Below are 16926 nucleotides of genomic sequence, written 5' to 3'. Positions count from 1 at the left end.
TTAAACAACCTTTGAAAACCCTATTCAGTTATTAATATTTTTTAAGTGTCTATTGAGGGGCTGGCAAGGCATTTCAGCTGGAAAATGTTTACCCTGTAAGCATGAGGTTTTGAGTACAGGTCCCAAGCACCCAGGTAAAGCGGCAGATGTGGTGCACATGCTTGTAATTACCATGTCTGGGAAGCTCAGGCAGATCCCTAGTGCCCATTGGTCAGCCTTGCTGATTCAGCCAGTTTCCAGCCAAGGAATAGACCCTATCTCAGAAAAGCACTCATGGCTATCCTGTGGCCTCCATAGGCATGTGCCTATGTACATGAATGAACGAACATTCACACACACACACACACCAATGATTATTAATATAGAATATTAAGGTAATAGAGTAAAAATGCTAAATTAATTAATGAAGTTTTTTTTTAATTCTCCAATGATCTCTAAGATATGCTAAGGGAGTTCTAGAAGCATTTATTAAATGGTGTCATCTGTTTAGAAAAATGAAGAGAACATGTATATTTGCTTATGTTTTTATATAATGTTTATATAACTCTCTAAGGATACATCAGAAATACTGGTGAAATTTGGAGCTGGAAATATTGTCCTTCTACAGCCATTTGTACCTTTTATGTTATGAGCCAGGATAAGATACATATCTAAGAAGCAAACTACAAGTAATAGATCACCCAAAGTTGGGCAACTTGTAGATGACAGAGCATAACATCTAAATTCAAGACTGTTGTAGGCATAGGAGTACATGTATTAGTACTTTTCTGTTGCTGTGGTAGAATATCCTTACAAAAAGCAGCTTAGGGAAGCAAGTTTTATTTTGGCTGAAGGTTGCATGGAGGAGCAGTCCAACCTGCTTGAGAAGTCAAGTCTCTGCCTCCAAAAGGTTCCATAATCTTCCTAAACAGTGCCACCAAGTGAGAACCAAGTGGTCAATGCATGAGCTTCGGGAACATTTGTCATTCAAATTACAACAGGGTATAACTCAGTAGTAGAACTATTAACTAGCAATACCCTAAGTCTTGGGTTAGAGGATATTTGATCACACTGTGAACCCCAAGATTGTGTAATTTACTGGGAAAATCTGTTTTTAGTTGTGGTATGGATCAGCCTTAACACACACCATTAATCTAAGAGCTTTCCTCATCAATATTGTAAACAGGATTAAAAGAAGGCCATAGGTCAAGAGGAAGATCAAGCAACCAGTTGACAGGAAGTGAACATAGGATTATTAAGAAAAAAATAGAGAGAGTAAGGGAAGTCAGGGAGATGGATAGAGAGACACACAGGAAGTAGAAGGGAGGGACACTTGGTTTGAAGGGAGTTTATTGAGACAGCGTGAACAAGGAACATTGCTTCTGGGACATCAACTGAGGACAAAGGTCAGCTGGGAACTTTCTCTGCCTCTCTGAGCTAGTAAGCTTTCACCCCAGCATCTGACTCCTGAGTCTTCACTGGCAAAATCAAACGATTGAGATTTTGTTTAAAAAAAAAATAGTTCTGAGTTTCCTCTTCACACAATGAAAACAACAAAACACTAGTAAATAGTTCAGGTCTATCTGACTCAAAGCATATTTACCTTCTGCTGGTCCACAATGACTCAAGAAAATTTTGGCAGAACCAACTTTTCTAATGGGCTGAATTATTCAAAGTAACCTGGGATGTGTAAGGTGCCAAGGGATATTGCCATCGTGGTAATAGCAAAAGGAATTTATATTTGTTCTTTTCTTAGTTTGCTGAAATATTTTTTTCCCACAGCTGCTGGCTGGCCATTCCCAAGAACAATGATTTTGCAAGAAGTCCCCTTTTGTGGTCGTTCATCATGCCCGTAACCATCATCCTCATCACGAACATTGCTATGTTTATCACGATCACAGTCAAAGTGTTGTGGAAGAACAACCAGAACCTGACAAGGTGAGACTCTCCAGGAGTGGGAAGCTGCCAGCAAGGACTAATGCATATGTAACCCAGCACCTCAGCACACCTCAGACCCCTGCAGAAGTTTTCAACATCTGCAGAGGATGTGGACATGTGATATTCAGGCGAGATTTCACAATAAACTTTGACTGAGAAGCTAGATATTCTTCCCTTCTCTTCTAACCTCAGTAGTCCAGTGCTGTGCCCAGCATTATATATATAACTCACTTCTGTGACACACTGGCCCAAGCAAAAATTAAACCACATAGTTTCAAGAAAAATTATTTTCTCTTTAAAAAGCCCCCTCCCCCAAATTCAGGAAACAAAATTAGAATACTTGAGTAAGAGAGTTTCAAGGGGGGGGGGGCGGTGCTGGATCCAGGTTTTCAATTTGAAACTTGCTGCCTGCAGTGTTTGGATTACATTCCAAAATGTATTCCCAGTATATAATATTTTGAGATTTCCCTTACAAATGGATTCTCTCTTGTAAAATATGAAACATTTAGTGACACTGAGATCACATTCCCTGGCTTACCAAGTTCCACCCTGTGTGTCTTCTGAATGTGAAGTTTTTGGCACCACTAGGGGTCTTATTGTTATCTCTGCTATTCAACAAAAGCTTCAGGCTGAATAAAGATCAGAAACCCCTAAACACATACATGCTGCAACCTCCTGCCCACAGTTTACAGCATAGATGGAGCAGAACGTAGTAGCAATGAGCTCAGACAGAATTCTGCAAGCCTGTCCATTCCACACATCCTTCCCATACAGACATCTGTATATTACACCCAGTCCACAAGTGAATCTTCTTAGTGAGGACAGATAAATGAAAACCACCATCTTTGATAAGAATGCAATCTTAAGTATGTGCTTTACAAAGCAAAGTATCATATTTCATACATGGTTATTTAAAGGCTATAGGGGAAAAATACCATCCTTGCTAAGCATTAAAACAATGCATTTTAGTAATATTGGAGGGAAACACTTTGGTGGAGGGTTCTTAGCCTTGTTATATATTAGATTATATTTCATATATATATAAACATCATAATTTTGGGTCACAGACAACAATCAAATTTGTATTTCTCAATTTTGACTGATAAGCCTATAGTTTTTAAATTGGCTTAATAACAATTCAAAGGATACGTAATTTGTTTTGGCTAACCCTCTTTCATGTGCTAGCTAGATACAAACCAAGTCACTCCCACACTTAAGGACTTAGAGTGTGACAAATTATTATTTGCCATAGGAGTACACGGTGCCTTGGTAGTGTGTTGGCTAAGCAGTAGGCTAAGTAGTGTTGACAGGTGAGCTATGATGAATTCGTTCCATACGTAGTTGCTGGTAGTTAATTGATTGCTGGTGGTCTTGAGTGGCAGCTTCTCAGTTGGGGAAGCATATTTATGCTCTGTGTAGCTTTTTATTAAGTCCTCTATCACCCCAGCTCATGCTTCTTAAAATATTGCTTTTATAAACTAATACAGTGGGCTCACAGTTTGGTGAATACAGAGCTAAAAATAAGCATGACTAAGTCATAAAGAAGTGGGAAAATGTATGACCAGCAAGAAGAGCAGGAGAATGAGTTCCAATACGCCTGAGTAAAGAAAGCATGAGGATTTTATTCAGGAAGCCTAAACATATTTACATAGTGGATGTGTCAAGTCATAAGGAGACCCGACTTAGAATCATAACAGATAGTGGGCACATGTTTTGGGCATAGTTAGTTCAATGTCTCGAAGCACACATGTAAAAATTAAAATGGTCAGAAATACCTCTGAACATGTCCATTTTGCAGTACAGAGTTTGTACTAAAAATGAAGGAAACAGTATTTTTGAGAGTATTCTAACATGGGAGTCTGGTCCTAAAGAGGCCTGGCTCACTCAGTTACTAACACTGCCAGGTTTTCAAGAGCAGGAAGAGAAGGCAAACTCTATGAGCAATTGCTTTCTAGTCTCTTGCATGCTCTTCCGGCCATAGGGAATCACATAGTCAAGACCAGATTCTGGGGGTACAGACTTCCATAAGAGAGAAGATCAGTTTGCTTCTAAATCTCATTTTTATATCACCTCAAAGCATAAGAAATCCCCAAGTATCCCAGCCTCCATATGGAATTATTCACTAGTTGATCTCTTAGTAATAGCAAAAATCCCATTAAAAAAAATATCAACTCCTCATTAAATTTTCCACATAGTATGAAAGGAATGATTTGCCTGTCTTTTGATGGGAATGTTGGGGTCATTTAAAACAGATAGTGCAATCACATTTTCTTCAGAGGGTCCTAAGGTATGTCACAATATTAAGTAAGCAAAGTATATGGACAGTTGAACATGCAGGCTATGAGTAGTGATGACTCGAGCAAGCCAAACCCTAATATGCCATATTTTCTTTATTTTCTCATGTAGCACAAAAAAGGTTTCATCCCTGAAGAAGGTTCTCAGCACACTATCTATTGCAGTTGTGTTTGGAGTTACCTGGATCTTTGCATATGCTATGCTAATCAATAACGATGACATCAGGATTGTTTTCAGCTACATATTCTGTCTTTTCAACACCACTCAGGTATGGTATAGATGGTCAGAAAGAAGCAGGATATGTGTCACCCTGGATCAATGTTTCCTTCCCGTAAAACTCCCTGAGGGCCATTGTTTAGTTACCTTTAGGGGGATCTACTTTAAATAGACTTCATGAGAAGAACATAAGCTTTCTGTGTCCCTTTCTGGCCTGGAGGTATCAGAGTAAGATCTTTATAGGTTTGGCATATAATCCCTCTTCTCTGATTAAATCAGACCTCATCAGGCAAAGCACTTCCTTTCTTTTCTCCCATGCAGTGAGTGTGCTTTGGTTGGTGTGCGCAGTGTTCATTACTCCTGAAACTGTGAACAATGTGGGATTGTTGAATTTTTTCTTTCATTTCTTTTCTTGATGTGTTAAGATTGAATTTAGGTCCTTTGTTTTAATCTATCTTTTCTGTAAAATTTTAATTACATTTATTATTATTTTAATATATTTTAATTTAATGCATGCCATGGAACAGATACCATTTTAGAGGTCAGAGGACAAATTGCAAAAGAAGAAAAGGAAAGTTTCTCCTTCTACCAGGTGGGTCCTGTGCATAGAGCTTAGATCCTCAACCTTGGTGGCAGGCACCTTACCCTCTATGAAGTCTTACAGGCCCAGAAGCAAAATATTCACCTTGGGGGAAAAACAAACCGCTTATTCTGTAGTTACTGAGTGTACTGGCTGGTTTTGTGTGTCAACTTGACACAAGCTGGAGTTATCACAGAGAAAGGAGCCTCCCTTGAGGAAATGCCTCCATGAGATCCAACTGTAAGGCATTTTCTCAATTAGTGATCAGTGGTAGGAGGGCCCCTTCTGGATGGTGCCATCCTTGGGCTTGTAGTCCTGGGTTCTATAAGAAAGCAAGCTGAGCAAGCCAGGGGAACCAAGCTAGTAAGTAACATCTGTCCATGAACTCTGCATCAGCTCCTGCCTCCTACCCTGCTTGAGTTCCAGTCCTAACTTCCTTTGGTGATGAACAGCAATGTGGAAGTGTAAGCTGAATAAACCCTTTCCACCCATCATGTTTCTTGGTCATGTTTTGTGCAGGAATAGAAACCCTGACTAAGACACTTGGTCTGAATTTTGTTTTGTTTTGTTTTTGTTTTTGTTGTTGTTGTTTTGTTTTTGAGACAGGGTTTCTCTGTATAGCCCTGGCTGTCCTAGAACTTACTCTGTAGACCAGGCTGGCCTCCAACTCAGAATTCTGCCTGCCTCTGCCTCCCAAGTGCTGGGATTAAAGGCATGTGCCATCACTGCCCCACAGGTCTGAAGTTTTAAAATACCACTAAAGCTGAAGACTTCTAGGTCAGTGGGGATTCTCTGTTCTTACTAGTATTTTCATCTGGTTCTTTCAATTGATTAGTAAATTCCTAAAATTTTGCATCAAGGATTGACTCTGCTTGGTCCCTTGTTGCATATTGCCAGTTTGTGCTTCATGTATTTTGAGTGAAGACTAAGCAAACATTCATCCTCATGATATAGATGTATTATATTTTCTAGATTAGTTGGCCCTTTCATCATTTGTATTAAGATGTCTTTTATTTCTGATAATGTCTTTTATAATAAGGTATACTTTATTACCTACTCTTGTTATGTGATTGGTTATATGATCACATGTGTGTGCATGCATGAATGTGTGTGTGTGTGTGCTATGAATCTTTGTACCTTTAAAGTCTATAGCATGTAGCCACCAAATACATAGGCCTCACTTTTTTTGTCTAAGAGTCTCCATCACTTCATCAGAGGGTGAAGTTCATTTGGATCTAATGTACTCGTTGATGTAACTCATTGATGTGGGTTGTTATTTTATGATTTGTCTTCTGTGCTCATTTGTTGGTTTTTTTGTTGTTGTTTGGTTGGTTTTTTCGGGGAGAAATATTCTTTGCAAGTAAAGAGAACAGTTCTCTATGCAATAAGGTTTCTTTTTTGGATATGATATAGTAACTACCATAAAACCCATTTCTTTTGTAAAAACAAAACCATTTATAATCCTTTCCTTGCATACTCATGGACTGTAAAACATGAATTGTTGTAGCATGACACATACGCATAACAATTTGCAACTCTAACTAAGGAAAAACAAACAACCAGTTATTCATAATTCCTTGATTTAGTATATTATCTCCCTGCCATCCTATTCACTTCTGATCCATTTTCCATCATTCCTTAGTATCGTTTTTCTTTCTGCCCCTCTCTGTCTCACTTTACTTCTCTCTCCTTCCTTCTCTCCCCTTTCCCTTTCTATATCTTTCTCCACCCCTCTCTGACTCTCTCTCTCTCTCTCTCTCTTTCTCTTCCTTTCCTCTGTCAGACTTTCTTTTTTTCAGGAGAAGAACATCCACATTACTAACTGAAAGTGTTGTGAGCAGTGAAGAATGTTATACTGATTAACCATTTTCTGTAGCTCATGGATGTGCAGCATCCTATAGCAAAATTCTGTTCCTTCAGGGGATAAGCTCAGAACTCCATGAGATAGAATGCTGCTTCATGGTCAGCAAATGGTAAAAGTTTCAGCTTTCTGCATTTTGTTGGTTTTGTGTCAAACTAGAACATGCACATCATGTAATAGCTGAGTTGTTTTTAATATAGTTGCACTTGCTTCTGCCTTGATCACAATCCCCTAAGAGAGAAATAGTAACATGTCAACATACAAGTGTAGGGTGTAGTTTTATGATATACCTGCCTTTACTCCAAGGAGGTAACCATGCTACCAGCCCCCACCCAGCTTCCCTTGAATCCTTGATCAAAACACTGTGTCTTAGTTAGGGTTTTACTGCTGTGAACATTTTCTTATAGGCAACTCCTATAAGGAAAACATTTAATTGGGGCTAGGTTACAAGTTCAGAGGTTCAGTCCATTGTCATCAAGACAGGAGCATGACAGCATCCAGGCAGGCATGGTGCAGGCAGAGCTGAGGGTTTAACATCTTCATCTGAAGGCTGCTAGTGGAAGACTGGACCACTCATTTGTTTTTAATTCCCCTGCTATCCACTTCCTCCCCACTTTTGAGTATAATAAATTATCATTATGAATCCATTTTAATTCACATTCCATTAATCAATACCACTTTGCATTTGGGGATAAGTTCATGGTGTAGTATACATTTATAACTTCTTTTGTAAGGAACTTCAAATTGATATAACAGGCAGGAAAATGAAGGGCGTCATAACAATAGAATCTGCCTGCTACCCCTCTCCACTGTGCTGCCGGTTTCTTATGTCCTACAACTACATACAGAATAAATCCCACAAATAAATGTTATTTTTTCCATAAAGAAACATCTACATTGAAAGGAATTTATAGGGAAAACTTTATATTTGGCCATGTGTCAACCATTTCCAGGACCCTTCCTTCCTTCCTTTCTGAAGATCCAAATGTCACGTGGTATCATTTCCCTTGAGCCCAAAGTCATTCCTTAGTGGATTTTTTTTTTTTTTTTTTTTTGTAATTTATGGCTTTGGTGGCTAAGTATTTCCTTTTAACTTTTACCTGTTTTGTTCTTATTTTATTTTATTTTGTCCTTGAAAGATTTTTTTTTATTAGATGTGGAACTCTGGGTTGGGTGAGGCTTCCCCTCCTCCCCCATTTGGCATTTTAGAGAAGTAATTTCACACTCAGCTACATTTCCTAATGGGATGTCTTTAGCCATTCATACTGATCTACTGCACACAATGGGTTATTTTCCTCTGCTTACATCAGGGTTTTCTCCTAGCTTCAACATTCAGGATTATGTCTACAGTGTACATAGCTATCACTTTCTTTGCATGTATTTTTCTTAGAATGGCTGAACTATTAGAATCTTTTATGGTTTTCACCATTAGTTTTTCCTCCTCTTCTCTCCTCTTCCTTCTGAGAATGCCTTGATGTTAGGCCATTTGATTTTGCCCCACAGATCACAGAGAGCTATTCATCTTGCTCATTCTTCTTGTTAGTCATCATACTGCTGGATGTTAGGTACGTTATTCAAGATCATTCAATCCCTAAATTCAATCCCTAGGACCCCTGTAGTGGTCAGAACTGACTCCTACAAGTAATCCTCTGGCATTCACTCAAACAATGTGGTGAGTGTGCACCCACATCTTTGCACACAGCAAACAAGTAAACAAATTTTGTTTAAAACCTGAAAGAGACAAACATGTTTGTTCCTAATTCTATCATATTTTGTCACATGCATCTACCATTGCCTCCTTACTTTTAAATATCATGTCTCATCAATAGCATTGCCTTGTACATACTATTTTCTGTAATTATTTTAAAGATTTTATCATATTTTTAGTCTATTGATTACAATCTTTGTTTATTAATGATTACTATAAGGTTCAACTTTCATTTTTTGGAGTGAAACAGCATCTTCTGGTCCCCTCTGCCTCACCTCACCCCCAGCATCTAAAAGCAGTGTGTGTGAGCAAAATGTTTTTACAATGCTGGGAATCTGACCCAGGGCCTCTTACTTGTTATGCAAACACAGTTACTTGAGAATTATAGTCTGAGAGAAAGAATACTATTAGCATTGTGCAGTTGTTTATTGCCTCCCAATTTTATTGGTACAATTTAAAATTTACTTTGTAATTGACATTGTCAACAATATTTTCTATTGAAAATATTAATTAAATTATGATATTTGTACTAACTACATTTTATTATAGATAACACTCCACTTAAAAAGTTTCCAAGGTATCTTATTGGATTGTCCTATTGCCTTGACTACTTGTTTTAATTAACAGCTCATCAATGATAACATTTTTTTTTGAGTAACCACTTCAGTAGACTGTGAAAAAACATTACTGAAAAATTTCCTGCCTGATACATGAACTGCAATTTTTGACACCTAATTATTGACAAAAAGTCTGAGGTGCTGAAAAATTAATTAACTTTCCTCATTGTTATTCAACACCCTTTAAGCAATAATTTTGGATTCATTTTAGACTATCTGAAGTTGAAAAATACTAGAGTTCCCAAATACCCACCACCAAACTTTAGGACTAATAATAACATCTTTCGAATTATCTTAAAAATTATGAGTATGCACCAAGTACATACCTGGTGTTCATGCAGGCTAAAAGAGGTAATGGAGTTATACATGGTTATGATGTGGGTATTAGGATTCAAACCCATATTCTCTGGAAAGGCAGTGAATGCTGTTAACTGCTGAGAACCTTTCTAGTTGAAAAATAATATCTTCTATAGCCACAGTGTACAACCAAACCCAGGAAAAACAATACAGTTTTTAATATATTCTTTGACCAGTGTTCTACAGTGGCAATATCTTCTATAATATAGTACATTGTCAAAATTAAGGGATGCACATTGCCATAATTATTAGCCAGGCTACAAATAGTATTTGATAGTTATTTTTTTTAAATAATATAAATGAAGGATTATGAAAGGTTTCTTTAATATACTTTAATATACTGGATGTAGTACATTTCTGTTTAGTTACAATTTAAAGATAACATCATATATTGGATAAAGAAGAAAAATTGAAACAAAAAATGTAGTAATTCAGCTCCAAGCTTTACTGATAGTAGGTGGGTGACGTTAAGCAAAATTTTTAATTCATCTGATTTTCAGTTTGCATATCCATCAGTTGGGGATGGTAGGCTTAGTTTCTAGAGTTGATGTAAGAACAGAAAAGGATTCAAGGATGATGGGCGAATGAGAAGTGTGTGAAGCCAATCGAACTTTGGTAAGGGTCAGCTTAAAGGCATGCAGAGACTGCTGCCCAGCTTTTTGTGGCTGATGTCTTTATGTGTACCTCCTTATCCACATATAAAGAACAGGGCATCAGTGAGTAGCAGGGTCTCAAATTCATGTTAAGAAATTGAGTATATACAATTTCAGCTATGTTTCTAAATCTCCAGGAAATGGAATCACAGAATGTTGGAAGTAGAAGAAGAATCGAGTAAGCATGCCCCAGGCCCCAGAAACTCTTCCAACTTTATAAACTGAAGATTGTAAAGATTAGAGAGCAGAGATGCACAGCAGTAATGTCAAGCAGGGCATGGACCCTGGTCTTCTAAATATGCACTATGGGCAACACCATTTATATCTGAAGGGCATGCACATGCACAGCAGCTGCAAGCTCCTGTTGTGGAGCAGCTGTGCTGCCCCATAGTCAGAGGGTGAAATAAAATCTCCCCCTTTGGTACTGTGGAAGTCTGTACTGTAATATTGCCTAGTATTGAACTTTAATTTTTTTTTTTTTCAGGGATTGCAAATATTCATTCTCTACACTGTTCGAACAAAAGTATTTCAGAATGAAGCTTCCAAAGTATTGAAGTCACTATCATCATCCTTCGACAGATCAAAGAAAATGCCTTCAATAACCCCACTGAACCTGCGTGTAAGGATGTACAATATGCTGAGTTCCATCCCATCCCTAAATGAACGATTTAGGCTACTGGAGCCATCTGCAGCGACTGAGGAAACATCATTGTCTTGAAAGTGACCAAGCAAAATCAAGTGTCTAACAAGACTGTTACCTATGATGGTCTTTTCTGTCCAACTCCTAAGAATTGTATCTGTTTGTTATTCTCTCATTCTCCTTCAATACCTTCCTGAATACATGTTAAAACTTGCTGTTTATTATCAGAGGGAGAATGGATTTGGTAGCTTTTTGTGGTCTTCACCAGATTACTGTTGTGAGTCAAGTGAAGAATCATACATAATATTAAGTTGACCATTGTTATTAAGTTTGCATGACACACTATGACAATTGTGCAGAACTCACAACAAATTCTTTTACAGTGAGAAAAAAAATCACCTTCTATAACAATGTGGCTCCTGATAAGTACAGGGAGTGGCTTGCATACATTAAAGTTTTGCCAATGAAGAGATTGGCAGCCAGTCTCCCCTTTAGGAAAAGGTGTTTTGCTTGCTTAAAAAGGTGTTTTGTGACCAGAATAATAAACTCTGTAAGAAATGGGTAGAAAGATGGATTAGAAGATTGCTAAATCTCTTGTTATTTGCAGCACACACATGCACTCACATGCACACACACATGCCTTTTAATATCTATGTATTATTGATGATGAGATTCAAAATGAAAAAATATACTCATAATTACATGGCTTTTATAAGCTCTAGATGGTCATAGACCTCCAAACCCTTGAAGTATAACTGGCTTCCACTGGAGCAGCTTCTCATCATCCCCTAAAGACTGAATTCTTTAACTTTTTTATCGTGCTTTATAGCTGCATGTATCGTGTGCATGCAGTGTGTGTGGAGGCCAGTCAAGAAGGGTCAGATCCCCTGGGACTGGAGTTGTAGTTGCAAGTAGACATTCTGGAGCTAGGAATTGAACCTAGGTCATCTGGAAGAGCATCCAGTGCTCTTAAATGCAAATCCTTCTCACCATTACGCAAAGAATGTGCATTCTTACAGAAATGGTTGCAAAGAAGTACAGAAGACAATTCTGAGAGGCCCATGCTCTATGTGGTATTATAGTGCTATATCCAGATATGGGTTGGACAAAGAAAAATTGTAAGATGTGATTGACTCAAAATATGATCACATGAAAATATCCCTTAAGTAAAGCCCTGAAAATGTGAGGGGAAAAAAAAAAGCCTATATTCAGCCAGAGAAGGATGTGATTTCTGTTTCCCTTCGTGGCTAAAGTTGTTTCCTTGGGTTTTTTTCCCATTATCTTTGAAGTATACTAAGTAAAATTCCCTGAAACTTGCAAGGTCCACATGCAGCTGTGGAGACTAATTCACATGAAACCCTGAAATCTGACCAGGAGAAGATTATTCCTTTGGTTTGAACCTTTATTCTGGGTGCTAGTCAGCAGTCTCACTTGGTGATACGAATCTAACTCAAATTTAGGTTAAAGGTTAAAAGGAATGTACTGGCTTAATTAATGTAAAGTCCAAGTGCCAAGCTGGTTTCAGATAACATTTCTATGTTCAATTTTGTCTGAGACCATACCAGGTTTTGTTTATGATCCCTACTTATGTGTTAGCGATGGCTATTTTAAACTTTCAAGTGCCGTGGCTTGAGACATGAAATAGATGCATGGTAACATTAATTACAGGCCTAACTAGAACACAGAATAGTGATAACGTGACCAACTTCTATTCCCCTTTGCTGTCTGTGTTTCTTCATCCTTGTTCTCAAATATGGCTATTAAGTGGCACTCCCAACCTTAAAGCCTAAGATCTAACAAGAAGAGGGATTTCATTCCTCTTGGCAAACCACATGCCAAATCCTATTGGGCTTTAGTTCTATGTACTGTTCCAGCAGAAGCAGAGGTGTTTAAAATAGAGGGACTCTAAGACTGACAATTTTATGGTACGTAAAAAGCAAGGACAAAATGAGATCTACCACAGACAGCCACAGAGAAGCAAGAGATCTTCTTTTGAGCCAAAGACATAAACAAAACACAAAGGTAAAGGTACAGGCAGGAGTTGAAAACACCACTTCTCAGTGGTGTGGACTTGAGACAAGTCAGCCAGCTTTCACTAGAAAACAGGCAGAAAAGACCCTTGGCTGTGACCACCTCCTACCCAACAGGTTCTCAGCAAGTCTCACATTGGATGCAATCAGCAAAACGCCAAGAGACAGGAGTCTATAGAGCACACAGGTAGCCCTCTGCAACAGGGTACAGTAGTCAGGGAGAGACAAGGAGAGAGGATAAGTGAGTCCAGAGCTGGTCTGTTCTACCCAGGACATATGCATTGTGTTAGACACTGTTGGGGTAGCCTAGGTCAGGACATGTGCATTGTGTTAGACAATTTTGGGGTAGCCTGGGTCAAATAACTATTGTAAGGGAGAGATAAGGGATGATTTATTTGACTGATGCTTATTAAGGACTGTGAAGAATGACAATTACATCACAGAAGGGATGCTGAAAGCAAAATTTAGAGGGTTACTACATTTGACAAAACAAATATCTGCTGAGAAATGAGCCCATCTAAGACTGGTAACTCATTTTCCTTGTCCGAACTGTCTTTAAGTGGGATCATCCATAGGGAGAAGGGAGAAGGGTAAATACAGGACTATAATGTGTAGCTTAAAAACAAAACACAACATGTAATAAGGAAGACTCAGAATTGGTTTTTCATGGTGTTGTATATGAGCAAGTCCTACTTTCCAGGGTTTTTTTTGGTTACCTTTGTAATAAGAGTTCCCGATTGCTTTTTTCCCTTCTTTTCCTGCAGTGTCAGGAAAAAAAAAAAAAAAAAAAAAAAAAAAAAAAAAAGATCATCTGACCTTTGGGTTTTCTTGCCTGCATCTTAACTGACAGTTGAAAGTTCACAATTCAACTGCCAGTCCCTTGCTCTTTCTCCTTGGTTTCCATCTTTAAGTTTATCTTGCTTCTTTGTTTTTTTCCCCCCACCCTGTCCCATCAGTAACAAATTGTAATCACTCTCAAGATCATTGCTTCATTTAGAAGAACCGGGCATACTTTGTAAACAGTTGAGAAACTGGTATCAAAAGTAGTAGCTGGTCCTTCAGCTTGTCAGCTACTGGGACTCTTTCTGGAGAACCTCACTAACGTGATCAAACAGCTTTCAGTTCCTCTCTCCAAAGATGCGCTCTAACCTGATGAAGTTGCAGGCAGCTGGGCTACAGTCAGCTGATACACTAGTGTCCATTTGAAAAGGCATTCATGAGCACATGAGCTGTAAAATTAAACATGCCCCCCCAGACACCCCAGACAAACTGATTAACCAATGAGCACAAGACCTAAATAGACATTTCCCAAAGATGTCATAGTAGCTAATATGTGAAAATACTGATTAAATGATAATAAAACCACAGTGAAATAATAACCGTATCCTTGTTAAAGTGGCCATTCTGAAAAGCATTGGCAGGGTTGTGGACAGAGAATCTGTATATAATGTTGGGAGGAGTGTAAATTAGTGTGACCATGATCAAAAATGGCGTGGATGTCCCTCAAGAAATTAAAAATAGGAATATCATAAAATCGAATGACTCCTCTATTTGGTAGATAGCCCAAGGAAATGAAATCAGAACCTATCTAGATATCGCTGCCCATGTTTGTGTGGTGTTACTCATGACAGTAAAACTAATGAATCCACTTACCTCTTGGTTTTGGATGATTGAGTAAGTACTTTCAGCATATATGGATGCTTTTTACCTTTTGAGTTTGCATCCAGGTAACTCATTATAGATTCAAAATACCATAATAAAATGCATTTAATATGCCTACTGTAACAAGTACTGCTGGTTAGCCTACACAAACATGTTTAGACCACGGACAGTTGGAAAAAATCATCTAGCAGAGAGCTGGTTTATAATAAGGTGCAGGTTATTGAATGCCATGTGACATACTAGACAGTATCATGCATTGGATGTTATGACTGTGCAGCTGATTGGGAGCTATGGCTTTGTGGCTAAAGCCCAACATTTTGAAATTATCATACCACCCATCACTCACCTAGGAAAAGATCAAATTTCAAATTGGAAGTATCATTCTACTACATTCATATTGCCTTTGCACCATCACAGACAGAAACCTAGGTTAAATCATCACAAACTGAAGTTTTATGTATTGTTTATACAGAGAGATACTCAGGCTTAGGAAGGAAAGAAAGGTATCACCACTTGCAGCAGCACGGATTACTCCAAAGAAGCCTGCTGCGGAAATATTGTCTGTAATTGCAGGTCTATGTGGATTCTAAAATACAGTTGCACACAGGATGAGACTAGATACCACCACCAAAGATTGGGTGGCTTGTTTGCTGCAAACTTCTAGCCTCAGACTTACGTTCTAGAACTCCACTGGACAGCAGCAGTGTCATTGTAGCTGAGAGTAGTGTACTGTATTCATGACAATGCTGAGGGCACATTCCAGAGTGGTTTCCCCAAATGCTCATGTATGTGATTTTGCACATGCATGGTTGTGAGGAGATAGTTATATTAGCATGATCGTGGTAGTTATCAATATCATATTGTATACCTGAGATATGCAATTTGTATTTTATACCTTATGAAAGCAAAATCCATAATGCTAGAAATCATTATCTACTTTTCTATATTCCCTAGAGTCCTTGTTTTAACTTTAACAGTCAGATTGTATTATAATTTTACTTATCATTATACACTTATGTAGTCATCATCTTCATAATTGCATTGAAGTCTATTAAAATTCTCATCTACTTAAGAAAATTTGGCTCCTTCGCATAAAAAGAAAACACTTTATCTGTTTTTGGCTATTATGAATCAAACTCTTATTTTTATACAAGTTCTTGGGCTAACATTTTATTTTCTCTTAAAATACTGCTTGCAGGTGCTGGGTCACAGAGTCATTGTAATTTATTTTAAACCTTTATTTTAAAACACTTTATTAAATCAATAAGTTTTCTAAGGACACTGAATCATTTTACAGTGGCAACAGCAATACGTAGCAGTTTAGTGCTAACTTTTAACGTTCTGATTTGTTAATTACCCCAGAGGATGCAGATTATTCCAAAGTTATAATTCATTTGTGGCCCCTTGGTGATGTTTCTGAGTACCAGCTGTTAAATGGAGATGTGGAGTGTATGTGTGTGAGCAGTAGAGGCAGGTAGGGCAGGGTGGTATGATCCGGTGCTGCTATCTCTTACACGCTGTTCCCAGGGTCCGCTGGTACAGTTCCTATCTGTATTGTTTCTCCAGTGGAACTTTGCTACGTGTATCTTATGATTTGTTGGACTTTGTTTGGACTTTGTTTGCCATGAAACCACAGTATAATAACTGAGACTTTCTGGACCTTGGTCCTAATAAATGAAGATGAAACCCCCCACTCCCAACCACCCAGTACTCACTAGGCAGCAACAGAGAAGGGATGTGTTCTAGACTGGGAGTTTGGATCACAGTTACAAGTTATGTGATTTGAGATAAGATCAGAAGGCATTGTAAAGGAATCGGCAAGGCAAGGAAAGCTCTGAATTTCCTGCCACCACTAAAACTTGTGACTTTGAATGTAAGCTTAAATTATTAACAAAATAGTACCCCTGTATTCCCCGAAAGCAGACAAACAACAGTGCTAAAGTCCCCTCGGAGCACTGCTACAAAATCCACAACCTCTTCTCTCCAGATTATTCTGGTAATGAGATCTCTGTGTTTCTAGATCTAGATATTTTTTTTTAAAGTATACTCAAATTATACCTATAATCTTGTATGTTTTTTTACACAGATGGTATAGGGAACTGTGTCCATATCTAGGCCCACTTATAGATATGGTGTAATAGAAAAGATTATAAGGGAACACAGCAAAGGAACAAATCATAAAGGGAGAAGTCTGAATGAGACCAGAGCACATGTATGTCTAAGTCTTCTTCCTGGACACACTTTATTTCTTCCAGCAACAAGTCTCAAAACCATGTGAGCAGTCTGCCAGCAGTAACTTGTAAGAGACAGCAGTGTTAGATTATACTGATCCACTTTGCTTAATTTTTTTTCTTGTTGTTAAAAGAGATTATTGGATCCACTGGTTGCTG

General features: G+C 38.2%; 1 protein-coding gene across 1 annotated transcript in view; it reads left to right on the top strand.

The window, feature by feature from the left end:
* Positions 1 to 15571, top strand: part of Adgrg7 (adhesion G protein-coupled receptor G7) — a 61924-nt gene extending 46353 nt beyond the window's left edge. The window contains 4 exon segments of the mRNA XM_076943024.1: positions 1762 to 1917; positions 4324 to 4480; positions 10689 to 10919; positions 10921 to 15571. Of these exon segments, the coding sequence (XP_076799139.1) occupies positions 1762 to 1917; positions 4324 to 4480; positions 10689 to 10919; positions 10921 to 10950 (574 nt within the window). The 3' untranslated portion in view covers positions 10951 to 15571.
* The last annotated feature ends 1355 nt before the right edge of the window (positions 15572 to 16926 follow it).

Source organism: Arvicanthis niloticus, chromosome 12 (assembly GCF_011762505.2).
Source record: "Arvicanthis niloticus isolate mArvNil1 chromosome 12, mArvNil1.pat.X, whole genome shotgun sequence".
Classification (NCBI taxonomy): Eukaryota; Metazoa; Chordata; class Mammalia; order Rodentia; family Muridae; genus Arvicanthis; species Arvicanthis niloticus.
This window is presented reverse-complemented; position numbering and strand designations above follow the sequence as displayed.